The 14,125-nt window shown below is 34.4% G+C and overlaps 1 protein-coding gene across 4 annotated transcripts in view; it reads left to right on the top strand.

Annotated features, from left to right (window-relative positions):
• The window catches only part of EYS (eyes shut homolog), a 789,226-nt gene that overhangs the window by 114,180 nt on the left and 660,921 nt on the right, over positions 1–14,125 (top strand). For all 4 annotated transcript variants that reach the window (XM_038131819.1, XM_038131820.1, XM_038131818.1 and 1 more), the window contains one exon: positions 13,888–14,081. In XM_038131819.1, coding sequence (XP_037987747.1) covers positions 13,888–14,081 — 194 coding nt within the window. The remainder of the gene's footprint in view (positions 1–13,887; positions 14,082–14,125) is intronic.

Here is a 14,125-nt window from a genome sequence, read left to right as displayed (position 1 = left end):
ATACAAACTTCCTTTAAGAATTAAAGTGAAGTTCTTTGCATAATGACGTGTCACCAGAAGTTTGTGCTTTGGGAAGTATTTCCAGACACAAAGTCACAGGACTGATAACACCACTATTGAGTATACTGATCTTTCTCTCCAGGGTAGTGATTAATTACCATTGATGGAGAAAGGATATTAGAATTCATTGCATGGATTTCTTTACTCTTCAGGATTGGCATAGAAAGATGAACATGTTTAAAATATCATAATAAAGGATTTAGTACAAGATATTAAGTAATATAAATAAAAACTAAATTAGCTTACTTAATGTTAGACTTGCAGTTTCACATCACATCTGCATTTACCATTAGCATTTACAAATGACTCAATATTTCTTGCGGTTTTATCTTTGAAATGTCACACTTCAGAGTTCTGGCTCAAAATCATAACCTATGGCAGGGCTCATTAGCACCTATCTCTGCATAAAGGCAGATGTACCAATTTTGGCTGGGGTGGAGTTCATTTTTTTCATAGTGGCTGGTATGTGGATTTGTTTTGGATTCGTGCTGGAAACAGTGCTGATAACACAGAGGGTTTTTTGTTTCTGCTGAGCAGGGCTTGCACAGTGTCAAGGCCTTTTCTACTTCTTACACCGCCCTACCAGCAAGGAGGCTGGAAGTGCCCAAGGGATTTGGGAAGGAAACAATGGGATATCCTATGCTGGGACAGGTTTCCCAGAGAGATTACAGTCTTTCTTTTATGTGACCTAGAAGACCAGGATAGACCATGGAAAACCATGACTAACCTGGCCTGACTTCATAGTTAATTTTGCTTCAAGCATAAGATTGGACTAAAGACTTCCTAGTGCCCCTGTGCTTACACTCTATGATGTCTGTGGTGAAATTTTAAAGTAAGTGTGAATAACTATATTACAAAGCATTTTAAGTTTCTAGATAGAAATAAACCCAAAAGTAAAACACATGGCAAATCTGTGTCATTAAGAGCAATAATCTACAATTGTATAACATAAGATTTGTACAATGATGCTTTGCAATGTCTTCATCTTTCATGGAAACTATTAGTATAGAGGAAAAGAGATATGTTTGACTCTGGACTCTGGACAAAATGACAAGATCCTCATCCTTATCTGTGAAAGGAACAAGAATCTTAACAACATTATGCATTTTAGAGCTGCTGTATAAGTTCTCTAAACACTAGACAACAAAGCCATATTCACTCATGTCTTATCCACTTATTCGCTCTCTTGCTCAGTAAATATGTAAATAGTTAACTTATACTTTTTGGAATATATCTCTAAAAGGCAGCACAGCAAACATTTGCAGCTTTAGTTAATATTAGCAGGCACTGCATATATAGTGGACTTTTTACATTTACAAATTATAGTTTTTCACAGTAAGGACTTTATTAAGAAAATGCAGTCTGTTCACTGAAGTGAGCAGTGGTCCTGAAACCTTAGGGTTGCTGTGCTGCAGGATCTGTGATGCCACCACAGTGCACTCAAAGCAAGACAACCTTTGTCCTCCTATCAAAGATCACTTTCCCAAGATCAGGCCTCACTTGGCTTGTCTTCCCACTCTAAAGAGTATCTCAACTTCAAATTCCTCTTCCATGCTTCAGAATACCCTCAGATCCATACCTACCCAAAGACAACATCCAAAGAAGTTGGTGACTGCATGATTGTTTGAGTACAGGTCTGTACTCCAGTAACAACATACCCTTTCCTGGCTGTTATTGCAGCTCCAGTCTTCTGTTCTTTGATGTAAATGAGCACAAAGAAAGCAAGTAGCTATAACATCCACATGCAAGAAGGTAAGCAAAGAGCTTTCTAAAAATATTTCATTAAAATGTTTGAAGGAAGAAAATCTCTATGGTAGGCAATCAATTCAAAATTGTGTGAGTACAGTGGCCATTATAATATTTTTCATAATTAATTAAAATACAAAGGACCATAGGATTTACAATCTATAATAGCATCATATGATTTATTTCAGGGTCTGGAAATTGATGGTTTGATACAATGCATCTTCAAAGTAGCTGAATGTTTATTGACATCCTACCATGGGTCAACAGAACACAACACCTAATCTACTTAATTCATGAATGAAATTCAAACACTAGAAAACATCAAAGATTGCATGCAGTTCTCTTTTTTCCACATTGAAAAGCTGATGGCTATACACATTTCAAAGTAAGAATCATTAACTTATTTTGTGGAATTAGCAACAAAACAGAGTTTTACAAACAATATCGTTATCTCCAGGAAGGATAAAGCCCAGGGTATAGAATCAATATTGCTCCAAACATGTAAGTAAAGCAATGTCTGTCTTCATTTAAAAGGAATTCCATGCTGTGTATCCATGATTTCTAGACTGCTAAATAGACAAAAGCCAAATTTATCTTACAAGAAGATAATGACCACCAGTGAATTATGACAGAGTCACTATTTCAAATTAGGTTTTCAAACCTTAGAGAAATCTTTGATAATTCCTTTGGTTTTTCTTGCTGAAAGATTTAAAACCCTTTATTATAAAAAAGTAAAACTTATTTGCTGCACTGTTCAAACTTAGTATCAATAAAAGCAAACTTTGTTAATTTAAATCTAGCACATTTTTCAAAATGAATCAAAATTACAGATGCAGACAAAAACACCATATATGAAAATGGAAGGTTGCATAATCATTTCCCATTTTAATTTATTACTAAGTATACATGTGAATGAAATCCTTAAATAGATAGGAATACCTCATATTTGTAGTCGTTTTTTTCCAAGATATGGGACCTTTTTCCAAACAGAAGCCAATCACTTCAAAATACATTTTACCCCTTTGGCAGTAAAAACAGCAGACTCAAGAAACCTATGTTTATCAGTTAGCCTTTGGAGATTGCTAGAATAGGAATGCTTGCATCCATTTGTTTAGCAAACTTTGACTGACTGCATGTTATGAAACATCAGATGTCGAGAATTTGGTATATAACCTGAAATACTTGTTTAGTTTGCCATGTTTAGTTAGAAGAAAAGCAAACATCCCATGAACAATCAGTCCTAGGTAAGTTTTTTGGATGGAATGAAACATCTTCTAAAGGTGTCCTGTTTAAACTGTTGGTTCTAACAGGAGTTAGAGTGAACATCTAGTGTTTAAATTCCTGAGTTAGGTCATATGAGCTTGCTTTTTTATATATTACTGAGCACAAATCACCAAAATGGGGAGAGAAACACAGTCTTCTGTAGAATTTTCACTTAACACTGAAGGGGTCTTCTCATTAATCCAGCAAGTGTCGTCTACATTAAATTAATTCTTTTTTCACTTTCCATCAGATTTGGGCTTGTTATAATCCTGCCATTATCTTGCTACACATCATTATGTGTCAGTACGTATTGACCTTTAAAGGCAGGATTTTGGAGAAAATGCTATAAATATAAAGCCAAACAATTATGGTATAGTTGAAATCTTAAGATTCATCTGTGCAGAAAATATGTCAATAATAATACTTGAAAACTTTTTATATATACATGATTCTTAATTTTCTACTCTATTCTAAATGCTGTGCTCACCCTTACCCTGCTCCTGTAATTGTCATTGGCACCAGGGATGTGTTATGGTGGAGGTTTCTGTAAGCATCTGTAGTCCTTCCCAGGAGGAATATGACATTTGTGCTGATGGTTTTACCTCTCTTGCTCTAGGATCCACTCAGGATAATATGCATATGTTTGCTAACATCCTCATTTACCTTTCTTTTTCTTCATTGGGCTGTAGTTCCAAATTACATCTGAATTTGCAATCACTGGTGGGGTTTATAGATGTTAAATACTGCTCTTTTTGTTGCCCCTAAGAACAGTTTTGTCCACCTCCAAGTCTGCATTTCTTTGACTTTTCACTGGTGAGTTGTCTACAGCTGTGGGGTCTTCAGGGCCTAGAGTGCCTTGCCTCAAAATATTCCATACCTGTACTGCTGTACACTGCGTGCTGTGTCTGCAATTTTCCATACCAGGCCTCCATTTCTTTAAATTACATCACAATGTTAGAGTCATAAACCCATGTTGATATTACCAGCTTTTGAGAACGACTAATCTTTTTATGAGAGACTCTCAGACTCGACTCTTCTTTCAACATTAGTGCCTTTGAATTTATTCCAGCTCTGAGTACATTGTACCTCTACAGTGCTTCCAGAACTGGCAGGTGCTTGCACTACTCAGCCCAATATTCAGGGATTTGAACACACTCATTTGTCCCATTAAATATTGCTGATGGATGTCAAGAAATGGAAATATACCCAAATGGAAATATACCCAAGGTCATTGGAGACTAAAAGTTACAGTTCTTAGAAATTTTGAATGTTCAAAGGTTGGTTTACTTGCAAACAGTATAATACTGTGTTGCTTCTCAGTATCCAATAATGTGACAAGCTGGACAATTAGCAGATCTTTTCCTTTACATCACAATTCTAATAAAATTTACAGATGTACAAACTTGGTAAATCTCAATAATACTTATTTTGTTTTTCTGAATTTCTCCCATATGTATTCCAAGGTTTTTTTCTTCTCCAGAATAATGATTTACAGTAAAGTGATGCATACTTTAGAATATAAATCTGGATTATGAGATGATGTGATGTGGTCACTTGACAACATACCCCACATTTTATCCATTTGACTAGCCTGCATTTTAGACATTAACCCAACTGAACCCTCTTGAGACCTTTTGACAATCGATTTGCTTGAAATTTTGTAGCTAGGATAAAAAAAATTAGCAGTATCAAAAATACTCAAGATAAAACACCAACGGCGTATTTTCCTCACCAAAAACATACAGGTTACAAACTATTTTTATTTAAACATGTATCTTCAACATTTCTTTCTCTCCCTCCTAGGATACAGAAGGTATCAAACAGGTCTATTGGTAACTACTCAGCCCATCTTACTCCTTCTGTGTTACTGTGATGTGCTTCTCTAATCCTGAGATTCAAACCTTCTTTTGATCTCACTTTGTATATCACATGGTGTGTCCTGCTTCTCTTAAAAATATTCAATCCCCGTGCTGTCTCAGACTTCCCCTTATTTAGCACATGTGCCTGGACTCTGCAGTTGCCCAAGGGCACACCTTCCTGGAATGTATTCCTATAATTTACATTTCTTTTCAACCCTTACCTCAGTTATTGAATTTCAAGTGGCTATATCTCCTGAAGATCCATTTCCCAGGTCTTTAGTAGTGGTCTCAAGCCTATAGTCATGTTTCTGAATATTGTTAAGCAATTTAGTAGGAATACATCTCAGCCAAAATCCTCTTTCACTGTAGCAGAAGTATCTTGTTATTTTCAGTATCTTGTGATTTCTGAGGATGAAACAAAAGTAAATGTATATATCATGAATAGACTCCTTTGTCAAAGACTTGAAAAATCAATTATCTTTTGATAAGACTATTCCCTATGTCAATTTCTTTCTTCTTGAGTAATTGTACACCTGCTTCCACACTACTACAGATTAAAAAAAGAAGATATATAATCTTTAACAATAATTAGCTGTGAAACTGTGAAGACAAATGAATCACAGGCTTCAGTTATTCACATCCATCAAACTGATTTTGAAAAGAATTTTGTTAAGGGAATAAGAATTCATAAAAATTAGTGAATTCCAAAGGTTCAAGCTGTTTGAGGAAATTAAAGGGTTTAAACAACTGTATATTCCTATCTGAAAATTTGAAAGTAGGGAAAGTTTTTAAATATTTTTAAATTCAGTATTTGCAGCTGTGTATAATATGCTATTGCTGTGAGCTGCATTTGCCCATAATGGTATATTGTTTATTTAGAGATGATGTACAAAGTTGTAAGTGGCTTCGCACATGTTTATACAAGCTTTTTTTGTCTTCTCACACAGTTGTGATTGCAGACAAGAGAAAAGACCAAGCCATATATCATATAATTTGTTATGGAGGAAAGTGTTTGGGTATTCTCATAAAACTACATGATTTTTTATCCCACACATCTTTTGCCATCACTCAGCTGGCTGTGGTAACACCGAGGAGAGAGGAGAAAGTCAATCACCTGTCATGTGTTCTAAAAAGTATAATAGCAGAGAAATAAAAGAATACCAACTTTCTGGTGGCTGATTTATTTAATTCTCTTCTTCTTGAATTCACATAACTAACTGAACTGCCCACTGTCAATATATAAATTATTTAATCTTTAATTTACCCTAGTGTCAGAGGAATTCTTATTACTGCCAATAGGATGAAAAATAGCAATTATCATCATCATCATCAACAGCAAAAAAGCCTCTGAATAGTCTTAGAATTCTTAAAGGTTTACATTTATTGAGACATAATCATGATTGCAGAATATTTAGGTGTATAGTAAAGACACATTACAGCCAATTTTTGAAAGCTTTTTATGGAACTTTCAATTGCAGGTCAGTTTCTTTATTTGTCTCTCAATAGGTATTAGCCTAAAGCTTTTGGTGTCCAAAGATCTAAATTTTACTCTTCGTCTGCTGACTTCCACTCCTAAAGAAAGACATGGAATTTGATAAATCTACCTAATGTATATATTGATGCCTTAAGTCTCGATCCGTCCAATGTGTTTTATAGGATTTTTCTGATTTACACTGGATTATGTGAGGATCCATTGAGATAAATCATAAATTAGCACAATTATGACTGCCCAAAAAATGAGGTCTATCATTTTGCATAACTGAATTAAGAATAATGCAACAAATATAGCCTTTATCACTTTGCCAAAGAAAAGTGTGTCAAGAAGGCACTCAGAATAAACTACTATGCAAAGTAAACCAGGTAGCACAGATTTAACAACAATTATTTTTAAAATATATGGTTGACATATGTATCCTACTTTCTAAAATTTTTATTTGTTGACCTATTTTAGTTTGGAATCACATATTCTTTTTAATTTTAATGGAGAAAATATCTATCCTGCTTAGCATATTTACTTGATCTGTTTTCATTTAGGATTTTAATCAGAAGTGTGTTTCCCATTCATACATTCAGAAACTATGTTGAGAAACCTCATGCACAATGCAAGTCCATGAATCCCAGGTGAGACCTCATCTCTGAGAGGTGTAATTTCTCAGAATTCAAAAAAATTGAGCTTCTCACAGAAGTATGTGAACCATCAGGAACATGCTTTAAATTGGAATATAGACAAGGTCTTATCATTTGATGAGCAGTTGAAGAATTGAATGAATACTTTCTGAAGAAACTTTCCTCAGAGAAAACACTATTTAAACATTACACTTTTGAAACCGCCTTTCTAAAAAATGTTTGTAAAGAAATCATATCATTTTTAAAGTAGTAAAGCCATGAAGTATAAATGAATTCATTGCTAATGGATACACTCAGATATTCTTCTGTGTGGTGAACACCCTCAGCTGGCTGCAAAAAGAGAAAGACCATTTTAAATCTGGGCATTTAGTGATTGGGCAGCATTGGTGTTCTTACAAAAGAGCACCAGAACATCAGTGTTCTTACAAAAGTCATAACTGTCAATCTGAACATTATAGCTCTTATCCTGATGCCCCTAGCAGCGTTTTAAACAGCACTTTCTTCAACAGACTGAGGCACTAGGAAGTGATTTTAGGTGACGAATGGTATATGATCTCTTACACCTCGGGTGATGCCTTGCTCTTGTCCAGGGAACAACAGCCCTCCAGAAGCAAGGACAGCCTATGCACATTGCCTTAGCAGCAGCCAGGGTGGCATCTGCTCAGGATGATACCAATTCTGTTAGCTTACATTATTTTTTGAACACTGTGGTTTGCCAAGATAAGAGGTAAAACTGAAAGTTTATAAGGACTCTTGATGAGTTTTTCCAGTACTGTAATTTTTTCTTTAATAAGCCTTCCTCTGATGGAAGCTAATATTCTTCTCATTCATTTACTTCTAAAATGTCCATTTTCAAGTATGCTATTGGAGTTTTTCTATAAGGCACATCAGTGAGCTTTGATGCTGCCTTTTTGGTCTAAAATTAGGATTATAGCCCTTCTAATCTTTCATGGAGATCTCTGTGAAAGATCTAGATTAATAGTGCCTAAAGTAGATTTCATTTTGACTCATACTTTACTGAAACTTGATCTACGCGAAAAACAAGGTATCATTCATCAGTTTTGATTAGAAATGTATATGAAGATACAAATACTGTATTTAAAAGAATTTAAAAGATTAATAATCTTAGTACAGTAATAGAAATATTGATATGTTTCAGGGTCCAGATATATAAGACAAGAACTTGTGATTCAGTGATGTGTTTAAACAGAAAAAATAAAATCATTCCACAGAGGAAACCTTTAAAAACACTTTTCAGTTTTACCTTTAAAAAGAAGGACATCTGACAAAGCTCATGAAAGTGAAAACAAGAAGTGGACTGGACTAAAGTAATTTTAATAAATTTTTAAAGGAACTAAAAAGATAGCAATTATTTAATTGTAGAAATTTTTTTACAACTAAATAAACTGAAATCTGATGGTCATCAGATGAAAAGAGTTGTTTACTAAATGGTTGAATTTAGTACGTATAATATGAATAATACGTATATTGAATAATACGTATTACAGCATGCATAATTGAATAATACGTATTAACAGCATGCATAACAAGGACACTGTGCGGGTTTCTATAATTCTAGATAGAAACCGAACATCTTAAAATATTAACAGTAGTTTAAACAATTAAAATTTCATACTTGTCTTCCTCCTCAGCCTTTATTCAGTTTACTGCCTATTGTGTATCTTGGTCATTGATTGCATTAAGTGGCAGTCACTTGCTTCATTTATGCTGAAAGTAATTCTCGCTCCCAAATAAATCTCTCTGCCACTAAATACCTAATTTTTTATCCTAACCCTGAAATTTTATTTCTCTATTCTGAGACAAGTACAAATAATTGACTATAACATATGCTGTTTCTTGAACCAGTCTACTCTGCCTTTTGCATGACTGCTCTAGAAAATACTGACTTTTCATTAGAGGAACAACAAAATGAGACTACTTACAATATATTAAAATGTAGTATGCTAATATGATTCTTAACATATTTTGCTGCTTGGGAAATGTTTCCATAAATGTGAAGTCCAGAAATACTGCACTTAAAATAGAAATTACTTATTTTAATCAGTAAACTCAGATATTTATGTGTCACTATGTGATATCTTAACAAATTGAGTGATGTTTATCAATGCAGTCAGGAATGTCCTTTGTCTTTAAATGGGTTATCACTATAACATGGCTGTGAAACCACAGATAGGAAGACTAGGTGGGATACAGTCAAATTGCACAAGGGCAAGCTGGGGTTCTTCTGTCATTAGTTTTGGTTGGGTGAAAGAATTTATTCTTTTCATGTGTAAAAACAACAGAGGATGCTGGAAATAAGTTTCCGTTCCTTAAACTAAATTCATTAGCTTTCACTTTGGTCTATCAGATAATCTTTATTTATTTGTTCCTGCTTTTTAATCTTCCACAATTTTTATTTTATTGAAGTAAAGCAAACAAGAATTCATGATATTTAAAGACAAAGGGGAACTTGTCCTACTGATGATACTTTTAATTTCTTGGAAATTCCTCTTTAATCAGTGTATTCAAGCAAGCTGATAACTATTTTTTTTTCTACTCTGAAGTTTCGGGAATCAACCATCTCCTGTTAGAACATGGTTTCTGCACATATCTTCCTGAGAATTTGAATAAGCTTTGAGTAGCTGATCATTCATCAGAGAGTACTAATGGGACTTCAGTATTTTCAGCAAATTTCCCTTTTTGGGTCTCACTGAGGGAAAAATTACTTCAATTGAAATTGTTGGCAACAGAAATGCATTTAGGGTACATAATATACCTATACCATGTTTTTATTGATATCAAAGTAAAATTCAAGGTTATGTATCAAATCTGTGCAGCTAAGACAATTTGCCTTGCCTTTTTTTTTTTTTTTTAAATTTTAGTCTCAACTCTTCAGGACATGTACAAAAATTTCAAATATGCATATACTGGTTGGACTGATTTGTTGATCCTAGCTGTATTGTATAAATATTGTCCTTTTTCTAGGGCTTGCATTTGACACCAGATGATAAAGATCTATTTTTGTCCTTTTCCCTCTTTACCATGCTTCTAACCACAACATTCAAGAAGTCAGTAAGTGTTAACATGGATATGAATTTCAGTATTTATTTAAACATATTGCAACAAGAGCCACTGATAATGACAAAACGTGTACATTTTAGTAAAATAATTTAGAAATAAGTTCTGATCTGCACAACTTTTGAAAGGGTTTGTATACATCTTGAGTCAAGGTAGATAAACAGATTTGCAGGTTTAGAGGACCAGTCATTCATCTCTTCTGACCAAAGCTTGTTGTATTACATATGTCTTCTTTCACACAGTTGTCTTCTTGTATGCAGTTGAAGAAGTATTTTTTGAAACACATTGATGTGAAGACAGCAAATCTAGAATTCAATTCTTTCATGGTAGTCAGATAAAGAGATCTCTGATAAATATGTTGAAGTTTTTCTCACATCATATCATTCTGCTTCTCTTTTCAGTCATTTGCTTTTCTTACACTCTTCTGTCTGAATTAATGATCCCTTTAGTGCTTAATATTTTCCCCATCCAAGAGGTGTAATCAAGTCACCTTTTAATCTTATTTAGCAAATAGATTGAGTGTGACATCAGGTTTGGGAACGATAGAATAAAAATCTCAAGCCACTCATTCCGCAGAATTCCATTTATGGACTTGATTTGTCGAACTCATCAGGCATGGATGTTCAGGTAAAATAAAATTGCTCTTGCTTTTCACATAAGATGCTGAATGCAGGAAATTATAAAGTAGAGGAATATGAAAGACATAGTTATTTTCAATGAGTAAGGGAAAATTCCAGCTCAAGACTGAATTCTTTGTAAAAAAACATTGGTAGATGTGACTTGTGTTTTAGAACATGAGTTAATATCTTCATTTAAACTAATACCCCTTCACCTAGTTAGATAATTGGCAACCATTTTCCACTAAATGCACTGTTCTTTCCCAAATTAACTAAAAAAAAAAAATGCTCCCTTTGCAAGGAAATGCCAAGGAGAAAAGAATAATAAGCTAAATATCTTTTCCTTTTTTTTTTTGCCATCCTTGAAAATTGCAGTTTTCCTTCATGTATTTCTCATTATGTGATTGATGTGATTGACAGTGTTTCCCTATCCACTCTCAGGTTTTTCTTTATCCCTCTTCTAGCTACTTTAGTTTTCTCTTAAAAGAATGTTGCACTATCACTTTATTTTTTTTTCCTTTGGCAGAACAATACCATTTTCCTAGTTTTGTTACAGATAAGCATAACATTGCCAAAGGCATCTCTTTGATCTGGTTTTCCCCACTGGTCTTCATTGTTCTGTCCTGTTTTTGTTCATTTAGTCCTTCCTTGTTCTGATAATCCCATTGAGAGCCATTTTTTTCACAGGAGGCTAAGAAATGCTTGGTAATGGTGGCACTAAAACCCATGGAGGAATGAATGGATTCAGGGAAAGAAACAATGGCAGGAAACCCTCATTATTCCATTCACCTAGTGAGATTTCACTTTCTGGCTTTCCTTTGGGTAGAGCAAATGGGGTCACCATTTTGCTCATTTTCCTTCTTCTGATTGTTATTGTGGATGGGACAGGATCACCCATTATTGTCAAATGTGGCTAATAATGGAGAAAAAAAAAAGGTGAGCCTTGATATATAACCTCATCTCTGAGTACTGCTTGGGTACAATGTTGCACTGAAGTAGAACAGGGCAGCTAGACAGTAAATTGAATAATAAGAGAGAATTGACCAATACCCCTCACTTCATGTGGCAAATATTCTTCTATATATGCACTACTACCAATTAATGATCTTTTTCTGAGCAATAGCCTCCTTAGCTTGCTCTATTAGGAAGCCCTAACATCTGGAATTTGCAATGTACAGTAATTTGGTTGCTATGGTGATGAGGGATAGCAAAAAATTTTTGAAAGATTCTTTGAGTGTCCTCTTATGCTAAAGGCAAGTGAATAATTTGTCATAAAAGATAGAGCCAAATAATTTCGCCTTATTGGAATAACTATTTCTACTGAAATGAATAAAAAAAAGGGAAATGTTTTGACCCTGTCATGTCAGCTGTTCTGGTATATAATGGAGATGGAGTGTGATATTTCAATCCTTTGGTAAAAGTTGGTCCACATAATTTCAATTGCTTTAGATAGCTATTCAATTCATAATTCAATTATTGGAGGTTCACATACCTATCTATTAAGAGGTTTGTAATTAATTATGTTTATCCTGTAGTTTACTATTTGAGTAAAAGTATTTTGTTTACCATTTAGAAATTATACATATTTTTGTAAAGTATAATTTATTCTTTTATGAATATCTATTTTTAAGTCAGTGGATTCAAATTACTAACAAAATGTTAAATCAATACATATTACTACATCAGAAGGAATTTATTAAAAAGCTGTATTACTGCTACAGCAAATTGCTAAAAATTTCTTCTGATGTAATTTTTATGTATTAGGGAGGTGGTTTGGATCAGTGTGCCAAAGAAAAACATATGTAAAAAGCATATTTAATACATAATTTCCCAGAAGTAAATGGAAATAAATTCTTAGATCCTATAATTCTTCTTAATCTTTGATGTCACAGGATTAAAAAGAGTTAATTGTCAAAAATACTTAGGCAGTTCGTAAATGTTAAGGTATGCAGACAGATCAGGTAAATCCTGCCTAGGGTTACAAGAATTTAGTAGAACATGGTAAGCTACTGGACATAACATGAGAAACTGCTGAGTTCAACAAGTAACAGGATAAGTGGCTGACAAATGTTGCACAGAACACCACAAACAAGGACTGAATTTCACAGACCGTGAATGAAGAAGTTTGCGAGAGACATGAAAATTTCAAATAATTAAAGAGGGTGAGTTGGGGAAATTTTACAGGTTATTTTCTTGCAAGGCCAACAGAGATGGACTAACAGTCTCTTTTCTTTACTACTTCTGTGTTAACACCTCTCATACTGGGGAGTGATAGATATCTGAACTAGACTAGCCAGAAACCAAAATGACTTCCAGATCTGGAACAACTCAAGCTCTGAGCCAGCAAGTGAGCAAGAGCTTCAGGATCTGGATATGGAAATCAGACAGACTTGAAATCTATGCTGATTCTTGAGGCATCTACTAATGAGGGTTTATCTTTATATTTCCAAAATGAAGGAGTGAGTATGTGCATTGTTGAACCTCAATACTAACTAGCCAGAGATAAGGAAAAAGTTTGAGCTATCATTGCTGCTTATGCTCATTTATGTGCTGTTCATGTTTATCTAAGGAAAAAGACACTGTTCTACATGGTGATTCACATAGCCAGGAGATTTGTAGTGTGTATATGTGTGTGATTGTGTGTTTGCTTACTGAAAACACATTCAAGTTCAGTACTGGCTCAGTACAGGAATGAGAAGAACCCTCCTGGTCTGGGAATCCACTGGATTCAGCTTCCATTAAAAATAACTGCAGTGATATGTTCAGTGACTGTTCAGCATCTCACAGGACTGTGGGTCCAGTCACATCCTTCCTTTTCTAAGAGGGGATTAGTCGCTCCCAGAGATTCCTACCATGTTAATTGACCAAAACAAGCAAAGCATTTGGAACTACGTTAAATTCTTTGCTTTTTAGATGGTGATAGCTTAGAGATATCCCAGGCAGTAAGTGGAGCTTCACAGTGTAAAAACATTTAGAGACACACAATTAATAAAAGACTCTCAATCCCTCAACAACAACAACAACAACAACAACAACGAGAAATAATATGGAAACAGGACATAGTAAAAAAATAATGTCAAAGAGCATGCCAAGCATCACTCCAAAACTCTGTATTTTTTTATGTTTATTTCTTTTAGGTCCATTTTGTGAGGAACCTGGTGATCCTTGTGCCTCTCAGCCATGCCTGAATGGAGGTATATGCCAGTATAACCAGTCTGGATATGTTTGCAATTGCCCTTCCGGTTTTCTTGGTCACAACTGTGAAATTGACATCAATGAATGTTCCTCAAGGCCATGTCAGAACAGAGGTACATGTATCGATTTGCCAAATGTAAGTATTAGTGTTAGAGATCCCTATTTGAACAGAGAATTATA

The sequence above is a fragment of the Motacilla alba genome, chromosome 3, assembly GCF_015832195.1.
Source record: "Motacilla alba alba isolate MOTALB_02 chromosome 3, Motacilla_alba_V1.0_pri, whole genome shotgun sequence".
NCBI classification, from domain to species: domain Eukaryota; kingdom Metazoa; phylum Chordata; class Aves; order Passeriformes; family Motacillidae; genus Motacilla; species Motacilla alba.
Note: the sequence above shows the minus strand (reverse complement) of the source record. Positions and strands in the feature narration are given on the sequence as shown.